This window comes from Alligator sinensis, unplaced genomic scaffold (assembly GCF_000455745.1).
Source record: "Alligator sinensis unplaced genomic scaffold, ASM45574v1 scaffold419_1, whole genome shotgun sequence".
In the NCBI taxonomy this organism is placed as follows: domain Eukaryota; kingdom Metazoa; phylum Chordata; order Crocodylia; family Alligatoridae; genus Alligator; species Alligator sinensis.
The window spans coordinates 1,214,186-1,227,848 of NW_005842360.1; the positions used below are offsets into that span (position 1 = coordinate 1,214,186).

Sequence of the window (13,663 nt, forward strand, 5' to 3'; positions counted from 1 at the left end):
GGAAACCTCCCCATTCATTCACAGCCAACGAGTGGATTTTTTAAGCCCAGGTCCCATGAACAAGGCACAGGTGCAGAGAAGCAACTGGAAGGCTCAATTTTACATCTAAATTTCAACAGATAGGGTGAGCCAAAGTAGAAACAAATAATGAGGACTCCACTCTGGGTGCGAGGACAGAGCCACCCTAAGGCAGACAACGGCAGGTTTTTAGTACTACCCGGAAATCCCAGGTTTTGCCCTTGCACAGCTGGAAGTGATACATTCGGAAGGGGAAATACAAGCCACCAGCTGCCACAAGCGAACAGAACATGCACCATGGTGCACAGCCATCATTAAACATCAAGGCAGCTCTCGTCCATACTACAGCGAGGACACATTCCCTGTCTGCATGGGGTGAAACAGCAGTATCAGGTACCTTGTAAGTGGGGGCAATGGTAATATGCATGAGAGCCCCCGAGTATCTTTCCCCTGGGGCACTGGTAAGGTTCCCGGATGCTACCGGTGTAGCCCCAGGTCTGTAGTTTAAGACCAGACTTTATGCTTTTGGGCAACATTGCACTGAAAGCCCATGGAGACCTCATGATCAAGTCAAACTTGCATTTAAAAAAAGGGGAGGCGCTTAAAATGCCATTTATAAAAAAAGTGCTTAAGTTCAAATAATGCTATGCTGAATGCTAAAGATGTGCTGCTTGTTGCCAGGTGCTGGCGACGGCATCACTCAAACCAGGTCCCAGCACGCTGTTTCATGCTGGTGCTCGAGAGAAATGCATTCCCTCACCCACACGAGCAAGAGCATACTGCAGCATTTAGACACCACTCACAGCTGGCAACGTCACCCTTGGATGACTTCAAAATGGCAATTCCCCGTCAACACAGGCACCAGCAGGTCCTGTGCAATTGCAAATGAAAAATATTCAAGCAAAAGAGTGGTTTCCATCTTCTTCCGTTACACCCCCAAGATGACCAACCTTGCAACTTCCCCCTGGGTTGTACTAGACTCCACCGGTCTTGTGTAATGTCCTCACCAGTGGAAGTCCTTAGCTTCTCAGCTACCCCTGGGTAACCCCCTATCTACCAAAGGCTGCGGCTGATGGAGTTTAAAGAAATAATTCGGCTGAGGATGGCCACAGATGGAGCAGAAGCCAGCTGTGTCTCCTGTGGCCGGGCAGGCACTGGGCGACTAACTGGAGCTTAGTAAGAGAAATCGGGTTTTACTAGCTTTGTTCTTTTTTTAAAGGCGGCAGATCTGACTCATCGTACGCTGGGAGGTGACAAATACGGAGGAGTCACATTTACACAGCTGCTTCTCCAAGCACTCCTGCACTTTTAAACACCGAGGCTGTCTTTGCGGACGCTCTGCCTAAGACAGGTAAGCTGGCCATGCAGCACTGCAACACAGAGAACACACCTATACACACCCAACGCCAGGGACTAGGCTTGGCTGATGGTCTTTTAAAGATGCAACAGGTGTGTGGTTTGCTTTCTCCTCCACTTCTCTTTCACCATATGCCAATGGGCAGATACTTAAAAAAATTAAATCTATGCAGACCACTTTGCCTTTCTCTGGAATTTCTGATGAAGAGATCCAGAGTATATGTAACAATCCATATATTGGCTTTTTGTTTGGGTGAATATAGAGATTTATTTTCCCTTGAGGTACCTACAGACTAAAACAGAGGAGCCAATCAGTCTTAATATTCACCTCAACAGAAGTCAATATCTTATTATCCCACAATTTGCAAAAAGTAAACTCGTGTCAGAGGTATTAAATGAGCTGGACAAGGTCATGCAGTAAAGCAGTAGCAGGGGACAGAACCCATAATTGCTGAGCTATAGTCCCAGGCCCGTATTTCCACCCCGTGTAGGACACCGCTATTAGCAAAGAACTTGGATTTCATATGCAGATATATCCTGATGCGTGCACTACATAGGAGCAAATAGGCAGTTTGACAGAGGACCTAGGTTTGATGTTTTGAGCACTGCCAAACCCAAGTATTAGAAAACAAAATCACAAGCAAGCTCTCCCTTGCAGAACAATAAGGCAGTCTTAAAAGTCACGGGGTCTTTGCACGTAAAACAACATCTGAGTGCTTAGCAATTGCCTTCTGGTTTTTAAGGTTTTAGCATTCCCTCTTGGAAGTTTTTCTCCCAAACGGTAAGTACTAAAAGCCTCTTTCTATTATGAATTGTATGCTAAGATTCGCATGCACCACTCCAGTCACTGAGAGCTTGAGAACATCAAAAATCTGCAGACTCCTAATAAAAGCCTGGGTTGGAAATGCCCCACCCTCCTTACTCAGTCTTTTCTTGTGAAAAAGGTCCACTGAAGTAATTTTACATACCCAAGTAATCCAATCCAGGGGGTTTCTTAGGTACCAACTGTTACTCAAAAGCGTGCTTGCAGGATCAGGGCAAAAATCAAGCTTCCCGTTTTCCAATCTTCCTGCAAACCCTTCCCCTGGTCTGCAACCCTGATGTTTCCCAATTAAGACAGTCATGCACCCACCTGGCTATTTCAGGGTATTCAGAAAAAAGCTGCTATATAAGGCAAACTAGTTAAAAAGACATCGATGAAGCCAAATTAAGAGAGTTGTAAGAGCAATGTCTGCAGCGAGAGTCAGAGAGAGTCCAGATTGTTATTTTACCCGTGCACTGCTATCCTTTCAGCAGCAGTTCCCTCCCTGCTCAAAGTCGTGACTTTGCAGGCGAAGGACAGAGGTTTTCATCTTTTTCAGAAAGCTCTCAGCAGCCAGATAATGAAAAATTAGAATTCTGATTCACTCAAACGTCAGCTCTTGAAGTTTCACATTCAAGCCATATAAAAAGATCATCAGTAAAACTGCTGCCTGGGAACGCGGGGAAGTAAACAACACTGTGAAGCCAAAACGGTGGAGCGCAGAGTACAGTTGCATCAAGTTCGATGCAATCCCACGAGATGTAAAGCTGTGAAAAGAACAGTGCTGCCTATGGGATAAAGCACCAGGCTGGGACACAAGAAGTGATGCCCCCCACTACCTATGCAACGTCACCTCCTTCATACAGGGCTATGGGTAGCAATGCTATCTCCCAGCTAAGCAGCATATTCTTCAAGTCAGCAGGACAACTTGTGCAAGTGGATCCAACAATTCTGACTTGCGCGAGTTGTACGACTGGGTCCTAGCTGCATCAAAAAAACCCGAGACCTACAACTTTCTACCAAAGCTCAAAGCAGCTCCTGCCAGAAGCAGGCAGGAATGCAGCAGCCGCATACAAATCCGAGGGCAAGGCTGTGATCTCTCTTCTAAGCTCAAATACCAGCCTCAATAAAAGCAAGGACAAAGCTACCAGTAACTCAAATCAAGGTGGGTTTTTTTTGCAACACTGATGTTGCCGACAACCCTATGTTCCAGCCACTTAGTTCATCACTTCAGCAAAACAGGTTTTCAGGTTTGAAGCCTCTGAAGCACACTGCGGCAACCTTGAAACCAAATAAAAACTTTTCCAGCCTGCTCCACGAAGACATTTGCCCTTCGAATCTACTACAGGGCTGCGCCTGATGGGCTGAGTAGAGTGCACCTATATGAATTAGTGTCAGACCCCCAGCTCTGAAAATATCGGCTCCCCAAGCATGAGATGGCACACATAATTCAACCAGTTATGAATTTACTCAGCCGTTCAGTCACGTGGCCTTGCCTACATATTTTGGCTTAGCCAGACCACCGAGGCTGCAACACCCTACTGACTGACACTGGCCAAGACAGCTGGGGAGCTGCAGGCTGCAACACCGGAGGGAAGAGAGGCCATCCTGCCGAGATGCCAGGCTGCTGTTCAGATCAAAGAGACTGCTGTATCCCAGGACCAAATCAGATAGGAGGCACTAAAGAGTGCATCAGACTGAATGTAAATATGCATCCTTGGGCAGAATAAATACTCCAGATGCCCTAAAAGCCTGGTGGGAGGACAGGGCACAGTGCAGAGCACATGGGGGCCCTGGTGCTGGACCACTACTCCAACACACACAGGGCCATATTTTCAAGCACTTGGTGCCACATGTATGTGAAGAGCTCAGCTCCCACCTGAGGTCACTCCAGGTTATCAGAAGCTCCTACTGAGATCATCATGGCCAAGTTTTCACTAGACCAGAGTCCCCAAATTTTTTGAACATCTGGCCATTTATGTAGATGCCTAAATGGCAGCCTTGAAACACCTTTGCCAAAGAGACCACCTGCCTGAAGGAGTAGCTAGAAGTGCTGAAGCAAAAAAAAACCCACTGAAGAATAAACCCAGCTCACCTGCATGGCCCCAGTATGGGCAATAGTGGTGGCAGAAGATGCCCTAATCCCTGCTGAGGACAAGCCTCAAGAGCCAGGTGCAGTAGGTTCACTTCAAGATTACCTGAAGTCTCCGAACCTATCTGGTCCGACTAGGAGGACCAGATAGACTATGTGGTCTTTGCAAGGACAGGTGAGTGCCGATTGTGGGTTTGTATGTGTGCAAAATGCACGCTTGCCTGTGGGAAATTGGACTCGGGTCACAAATTTGCAACAGGACACAACAGCCATCTCTCAAAGCATAAAGAGAACAAAAGCATGGCCTTCCTCTAAGGGAAGAGGAGACTGCTTCACAGCAGGGATTCATTCACAAGCTTCAGTGGAGTTCCCACATGAGTCTGAGCCCAGATCAGACCCCAAAAAGCTTCATGTAGCACTGAGATGCTGTGCAAGCCCAGCTACACATCCCAGCGCTGGGCATCCCACCCTGCAAGCTCATGCAGTGAATGCCCAGGCTCTCCAAGTCAAACGTTTCCAGCTCCCTTGAAGGGCCGATTTCGATTAGCTCATTTGTGCAAGTGAAAAATTAAAACAGATGATAAAGCGACTCATGCCAGGAGGACGGCCTGGAATTGCGGAGTTACACAGACCTTTCCAAAGAACGTCAGAGACCGTTCCTAGACCTCTCAACATCTTTCATGGGAAAACAGATCCTTCCTGATGCAGAACAAGGGGCCTCGGAAGAGTAAAGCTGGGATCTGCCATCCTACAGCAGATCTTACAGGTCCTCACTCTGAAAGGTGCCAACTGCTCTAGGCCTGATGCAACAAAGCATTAGCACATGCGAGTATTCCTATAAAAGCCTGCAAGCATTTGCACTGAGACCAACGGGCTGTTTAAGTGCTTCACATTAATCGTGTCTGAGTGCTTTTGCTCGATCATGATCAACATGGTCAGAGTTTCGTTGGCCCAAGACCCCAAAAACTGGCTCTACCTTCAGTTCCACCTCTCCTCCCCCGCAAAGCACTCTTCATGTTATGCAAATCAAGGGGGAAAAGAAAGCAGTTCAGGCAACAAACTGTAATCAAGGACAAGTGGTTTAGTTCAGCAGATGTCTGATTTTTCCAAATAACTTCCATCTCTCAAAAGGTTTGAGTGCCCCGACAGAAAAATAAAAAACACAGCTTGCTCTCATTCTCTCTCATATCCCCATTTAAAGTAGAGCAGATCTGTCCAGAGGTTCACCTAGTTTAACAATGCATCATGCACAGACTCATACTGCTTGCTCTAATTCAGGCTTTGAAATGCCCACTGTGCCTCTGCAGGACACTGTGCCAATCCCACCCCCTAGCGGCAGCTCAGGGGCAGAACTCCCCCAATGAAACGCTCCAAGTGCTGCATCTCTCAGACCAGGAGGATAAAAAAAAACAGAAGAGGCTTGTTTAAATACTCAGGATCTAGCAATCAGCTCCCATTCCCACCCCTTAGCAGCTCCATTTTCAAGTGCCAGCGGTACAAGTCACCTTACAAAAGGAAAGGAGGTGGAGTACAAATGGTACAGCACTTACCTGGGCAGGTTTAATTTGCTTCATTACCACAAGAAGCTTATTCCGTGAATGTATCCGTGAAAATGTATTCAGAGTCAAGTGCTTTCATGCAATGATTCATTTGTTTGTCACAGGCACGGGCAGAAATACACACCTGCCCAGGGGGTGCTGGCTTTGAAGCTATCCAGCTTTTTCACTGTACTTGCCATGTTGAAATGTAATTACTTTTCAACTTAAAAATTTACATAGAGCATCAGCCATTCAAATGCATTATTGTCATCCAGCCAAGACCACTTCTGGCAGTTTGGGGAAATCATTCCTCCTTTCTGGCCAAGTCAGCTTTGGCATAAAAATCACACTGATTCTGTAGCATTATGTCTATATATGTTGGAGCCCTTTGGGGAGCACTGCAGGAAAAAAACCCACCAAAATTAAATTACTGTCTCGCCTAAAATACATTCTGCCTTAGCTGCATCTGAAAGAATCTCCCATCGCACCATGCTTTACAGCCACCATTTCCAAACAGCAATGACTACTTATATTGACAAAAGGTGACATTTTGACCTCTGTCTCTGTGCCCATTCAAGCCTCCACACTCCGAGAAAAGTGATTTTTATGGGTTGTGTGACAGCTGCGCACATATATCAGCTGTGCAGAAGTCTAGCCAAGTTGCCAAAGGAGAAGGGACTTGTGTTTGATGGACAAGTACATCATCATTGTGTTCCTGCCCCTGCCAGCCCTGGACAGCGGAGTCAGCCCTGCTTTAGCCTCAGTCACCACTGCGAAAGGACAGCGGAGTCAGTGTTGGGGCTGGATTGGCAACTCATGCAATGTGGACAAATACAAAGGCTCCAGTTAATTGTAGTTAAATACATGTTTAGGAAATGGTATTTCTCAAACAAAGAGCACGTGTGAAATACGCACTGTCCCACGAGCCCAAGCCTGGGGAAAGGCCTATAGCAGGTATTGGCAACGTTTTTGGGTAGAGTGTCAAAAACTCCTGCAACCGTGACTTGGAAGACGTTGGCATGGCGGGGGAGCCCCGAGGGACCCAAACCTCGTTGTGGCAGCACAGCCCTGGCCCCTTTCCCACCGTCTGCCCCGAGGCGAGCGTGCCAAGCAAAATGCCTTCGCGTGCCACACTCTGGGGGATTGCCTACCCCGGCCTACAGGATGCCAGTTATGTAGTTTTCTGCCAAGACAGCTGATAAGGGACTGACTTAAATGCCCTCCACTGCAGTGGGTTGTGAGAGGAACTTGTCCCTGTTGAGAAATGGAGGAGATTTGGGAATTAAATTTCGCATTGGCCATGGACCTGTCATTGAGACCTCAGAAGAGATTCAAGCAAAGCTGCAAGCAAGAAGCCGCTGCTTATATAAAGCCATCACCCACCTGCCCAATGCCTTTCCACTTTGAAAGGCTCAGTAAACCAAGACTTAAGTTAAATCTTCAAAAGGTGACTTCATATAGACATTTCCTTACAGTAATAAAATGCATTTTATTTTTAATTAATTCTCTTGGCATTGCCTAGTGGCAGCACCAAAGTAGGTTTTGCTACTGCCTTGACACAACCTGTCAACGATCCCGTCCCAAGCCGAGGCTCCACTGGGTTCTTGTGAAAAGACCAACAGCTACCCCAGCAGACCCACCGGTAAAGGCACAATGCTAATACAAACAGAGGATGCGCCCAGATCACTGAGCCGAGACTCAGGAGAGCAGAGTCCACTCTCCAACTCTACCCAACACTCTTTACATGGCCCCAGTGAAGAGAATATCAGTGTTTTCAATTCTGCATCTGTAACACAGGCATAACAGCAGTCAGTTATTATGTGCTGTTACACCCACCTATGATGCCCCCTGCATTTGGGCCCTGATCTCTGCTGGAGTTTCTAAAAAATGGTATCAGAATATAAATAATCCTCCTAAACTTTCCCTTCTGCACCCCCACCCACAGATGCTCATTCAACATATTAAACATCCTTGCCAATGAGGGATGCTTCCTTCCAGCAGTTCAAGAAAGGGGGCTGGTAACATTCAGTAACCGGTAAGAGCTGGACATGCGTGTCAGACAAGAGGATTGCGCAGACAGCGTGTCACCATAACTTATTGCTGCCAGAAGGGACAAGCCCAAGACCACAAGCAGTCACTGAGCTTAATGCTATTATAGTTACACGTCAGGTCTGGACGGTGCTAAAAATAAACCAGGAAGACATTCTCCACCTATGGCTCAGGAGGATTCTGGTATGTAGCTCAGTCATGCAACGATCACAAGATGAAACGCACTTTGATCTCTTGTTTACACTCCAAAAAGCACAAGCCAAAACAATTGGCTCGCGCTCCCATTGAACATTTTGCAGTCAGTGCAAACCAGCTGAGGGAAGCAATCTGAAGGTCAAGTTCTCCTAGGAAACAATTGTAGTAATAAGCCCAAAACACATTATAGCAGAAGGATGGGAAGAGGAGCCTATGCACGCATATCTTGAAATAGAATTTAAAAGAAGGAGCGCAATGCTCATGGGAGACGTCAGGTTGACAGCGCTGGAAATCAGTGTCCTGCAAAACCAACAGCACAGGACAGGCAGCGCAAGATGCCCACCACTGTTAATATGCCGTACGCGTTCTGGTTAGTTAAGGGAAAACATCTAATTGCCAACAGGCTCGTGTACACCCGAAGTTACACCCCAGGGAATTATGCAATTATGCACCCATGTCATTTTGTGTGTAAAATGTATGACTGCGCATAATTGCATAATATCACATCATTCCCTGGGGTGTAGCTGCTGAGTGGGAAGGGGAGCTCCTGGTCTGTGTGTGTGTTGGGGGGGGCATGGGCATGAGGTTTGTGGGTGGGTGTGGGCCCCCCACCACATGCCCGCAACCCCACGATGCACAACCCCTGCCAGTGCTGGCAGTAGCTGGTGGTGTGCCCTTAGGGCGCTCCTGGCCGGGGCAAGCAGAGTCCCCAGTGGCACACAGCTGCAACTGAGTGCCTGGGGCTGCATGTGGTTCCTGCTTGCAGTGCCGCAAGCCCCACATGCTGGCATGGAGCTAGTCTGGCCTGGCCCCAAGGTGCCCGCCAGCAGGCTGAATTGGGCCAGTTCAGTGCTGCCATGTGGCAGCACCCAGGATTCGCTGAAGCTGTTCGCTGCTGGGGGCTCTGTCTGCTGCATCCAGGAGTGCCCCGAAGGCTTGGCAGCAGCGGAGGCTATGCCAGGGGGCAGGGGGGCATGTGGTGGCAGGGGCTGTACTGGTGGCAGTGGGGGCTGTGTGCAGGTGGGGGGGTACATGTGATGGCAGTGGCTGTGCATGGTAGGGGGCATTTGACAGCAAGGGCTGTGCACAAGGAGGCAGTGGGACTGTACTGGAGGGAAGTCTGCAGGGGGAGCATGTGGCAGGGGAGCACACACTCCCCCACAAACCCACACACAAACCCCACACCTTCACTAACCCCCCCACACCCCTACAACCACAGCAACCACATCCCACAACGCCCACACAAGTACCTGCATGTATTTCTAAAGAAGGTTCAAATAATGTTATATTTAGTTTAATTTGTAAAAAAAAAAAAAAAAAAAAGTAATTAATTTTGCATAATTTTGAATTTTTCTGCACATAATTCCCTGGGGTGTAAGAAATACAACTTGTCAGCAGTCAGTCAGTTCAAAGGACTAACACAAGCAGCATTTGGATGGCAATACAACGCAGTGCCAACACCCTATCACAGTGCAGGTGATCAAAGGACATCCCGCAACCTGTCATTTATGCTTCTTCTACCTGTGTGCATATGCATGTGCCTGTCTATACACGTATACAGAGTTCCAGAGCAATGTGCTTATTTCTAAATATAGTCTTAGAAAAAAAGTGACCTGTGGAGACCCATTGAGCCTATCAATCCATACGAGTGAAGGTTTCCATATCTACACATGCTCTCATCTCCAACCACAGAAGCCAATTTTGCCCTTAGCAATCACTAGCTGCAAGGTCACAGTTAACATGCAAGACCCGCAAGAGCTCTCGGACTTCCAGTGCAGAGGCTGTAACGGTGTCATCCCTTCCCCTCACTGTCCAGACTCGCCATTAAGAGAGCATTTAAAATGCACATGAATGCAAGGAGGTCTCCAAGAAAGACTCCTTGCCCATCTAGTTTTGTTAGAACAACTTATGGAGAGTCCTCTTCTGTGCAGCTTCATGTTACGTGTTGGTGGCCGTCACACAAGCAGTGGCAGGGAGGGGAAGGAAAGGGGTTAGGGGTTTCAGCCTTCCAGTAAGTAAAAAAATACTAGGTTTGTCCACCTCTAAGAAAACACACGAACTCCAAGAGCAAACGAGGCATTTCCATTTTCACCTTCCAGCACCCAAGTGGAACTTATGTAAACACAAAACTACAATTTTTGGCACTTATGCCCAATTTCAATGCCATGCAGCTACACTCATCTCACCTCTCTCTGCTGAGCCTGCTATGAGTGCTTAGATGCTTGGGAGAAGTAGAAAGCCCAGGTGCAGAACATGGGGCAAGACCTGAAACTTTCCTCACAAAAAATACATAATTTAGCAGGCATCAAAAGAAGAGAATGGCCCTCCCGCCTTGTGGCCCAACTGACTAGTGGTTAGGGCACTTGCCCAGGAAGCAGGACATCTGGGGATGTCCCCACTCACCTAGAGGGGATTTGAACCTGCATTCCCCACTTCCCAGAGAAATCAGTTCCCACCACCAAGTCACAGGCCAGACATTGCCCAGCACACTCTCCAGCACTTCTCTTGAGGCTGGCCCACAGGGCAACCAAGAAAGGAACATACACAGAGCCAGGAGAACAAGCCCAATGGAAAATGGTTTGGCGAGATGTATGCTGCCTTGGAGGCATGAGGCCATGGGTTCTAGCCTGGGCACTTACCCTCAAGGGTCAGAAACTTCCCTACTCTGGTTTATCTGTTCTGTCCAATAAATATTGAATGGAGGGGGCAGCAGGCCAGCTTTAACAAGGGGGCTGGAACACAGGCTGCCTGCGCCTTGGACATGTGCCCTAACCCCCAGGCTACTGGACTATGCTTGTGAGGCAATTCCACGTCAGAGCAGATGGAAACAGAACCTGAACTATGTGCAAGCATCAAGAGCTGGCGTCTCACAACTACCACTTTGGTGCAATAGGATAAGAAGCATAAATTACTTGCCCAAGGTCACAGAGAAAGTTCACAGTGGAGCAGAGCCTTGAACCCAGATCCCCCACATTCTAGGCTAGTGCCTAACCCTGGCCCATTTCCCTTCCGCATCCAACAAACCCTTGTTTCCAAGGAGCACTGGCACAATTATTCCGGAGTTCACAGACTACATTCATGAGAAACCTCTTGACCCAGATGCTAGAAGGGGGACAGGCTTCAACGCCAGTCTCTGACTATGAGATCACAGCTATACCTGATGAGAGGGGATGGTCTCAAGTCTCCCCACTACAGGGTCCTTACACCTTCCTTGCAAACACCTGGGGTTGGTTAGTGCCAGAGAGTGCACTGGATGAGGTGGACTCCAGGTCTGTCCCAGCCTGGCTATCCCTAATCTTAAATGCAGCAAAGAAAGCAGAGAGCAGACAAGCCAAAAGGTAACTGTGACCCACTGTAGCAACATCAATAGTCTGGTCCCGGTAAGATCCTATGCCTACGTAACACCACCCTCACCCCAAAGTCTTTCCGATTTATGCCAGCCTCCAAGCTCAGAATTGCTGTGGCATCCAATGCTGTGCCCTTGCCCAGCATTGAGCCCAACACAGCTCTGCCACTGGGACATCTTATGTTAGCAAGAAGGCAAGGTCTAGGCAAACCCACCCTGAGAGTGAACAAAAACAGCTTAGGGCAGAGATTCCCCAACCCACAGCTCACAGGCAGCAAGCTGTCAGCAAGACGTTGATATTGCTCAATCACTGGAGACCGAAAGGTTCAAACTGACATGAACACGGAAAGCAAAGCATGATGTTACCCATGGCCTGTTACTTGCTCAGTATTGCTCTCCCATGGGCCAGCCAAAGGCTGGTGACTACTGGCCTAAACTTACACCAGCACGCAGGATTGAATATCAAATCCACAGGACTGTATTTTTCATCAAAAGAATCAACCTAGTTGATCAAGGCAATCTGCAGCGTGTCAGCTGCTACTCCAGACTCCTCCATACCATTTCTTCCCCTTTCGTCTCTGCTTAGATCAGGTTATATCCACGCCCCTGTTTTCTACCATTCTACACATGCACCAAGCTAAAGACCCCTGCTAACCGATGCTTGAAATGAAGCTTGCACATGCAATTGTGGCAATCACTATGAGAAAACAATATTCTTTCCCCATGGGAGAGGCAGAGATATCAACATAAATGAAGCTCTCTGCTGGGGCTGCTGCCCTCGGGAGATCAGTACAGGAGAGAGGACGTGTTTTATAATTAATTTGCCTGTTATTAGCGTAACATTCTCAGTTCTAACTGGAATCACTAAGAACCCAATTCTCATTTACACAAAGGTCATTCTTGCAGCATAAAGCAGCTTTACAAGTAATTTACACTGGCAGCATACAGCATCCATCATATAACTGCTTGTCTGACTCCCCATATTTCTTTCAATGATCAGAAACCATAAACCAACTAGTTTAAAAATGAAAAGGTCAGTCCAGGCACTGCATGTGTATGTGGTTGAAGGGGTGGGGGTGCATAAGTACGAGATGCATTTTACAGCTGAGGGTGGCCTGCACCCTTGGTTATTAGCTCTACAGGAGGCACTGGAATAGAAAGAATCAAGAAATGTGCTTCAGCCCCATGGTTAGGAAACAGCCCCAGTGTGCAGCCACCCCTGAGATATTTTACTAATACTTGGTGAAGTTCAGCTTACGCAACCCACCAGTGAAAGTCAGATCACTAGGGTAGGTGGTCTCCAACTAGGTTCAGAACCACTTAGCCTGGAAAGTGCAAACAGCTGGAAGTGGGTCACTGGAAAAAGAGCACTGCTTGGAGGATATGGGGCAGGCTCCTGAAGCCCACTGTGAGGCAGTCAGCTCTTAACATTAGGAGGCAGGGATTTCCTAATATGAGTTAATAAAAGCAGTGACATCCAAGCAGTTAATCAAGGGTAAGGAAGCTTAAGGTATCATCTACAATAATAAGGGCTTAATCCTGCCAGGCAGAGAGCTGTCATCTGAAGTGCCAAGTACCCTGAAGGGAGCTAGCGACAGACCTCGGGAGCTGGGAAGACACAGGAGCCACCAGGAAAATAACCCATCTTCTAACCCAGCTCAAGCACCTGCGCTGGCCAAGCCGCACTCCCTGGGAAACCCACTTCTCAGAACTGGGCAATCCTGAAGGCAGCAATAACCGGGTTAAGCATAATTCATGATACAGTGATTAAGTGCTGTCTCCAAATTACCATTCAACACACTTTGTTTGTTTGCTTTCCTGCTTACCTGCTGATGTTGCCTGGCTCCTGCGGTGACAGACTCAATGATGGTGTCTATTAATGGCTTACACATGATCTGCAACAAAGAAGGATCCATGCTGTTATTAGTGCTTGCCTGCAGACCTGGTTTGTCTGAATTTGGCCTACTGTTTTGTGTCTTGATACCTGAATATAACACGCACCAAGAAAGGGCTACCCAGACCAGCACCAGCTCACTGTTTACCAGCTTTGCTCATGCCAGCCCTGGGCCAAATCTTGGCCCTAGCAAAATCAGTGGCAAAACTCCTTTTGCCTAGTCAGGTCAAATTTCTACCCCCCAAGCTTTGTCTGGCATGCCTGACTCCAGCCTAGATCCTGCCAACTCTTTGCACCTGGACAGTCCCACAATCTAGAAAAAATATACATATTCACACCTGGATCCTCTCTCTGATACTCTGAAGTCTCTTTC

The 13,663-nt window shown here is 47.8% G+C and overlaps 1 protein-coding gene across 1 annotated transcript in view; it reads right to left on the minus strand.

Moving 5' to 3' along the window:
* Positions 1-13,663, minus strand: part of MYBBP1A (MYB binding protein 1a) — a 77,146-nt gene that overhangs the window by 28,590 nt on the left and 34,893 nt on the right. The window contains exon 22 of the mRNA XM_006029171.3: positions 13,223-13,291. Coding sequence (XP_006029233.1) covers positions 13,223-13,291 — 69 coding nt within the window. The remainder of the gene's footprint in view (positions 1-13,222; positions 13,292-13,663) is intronic.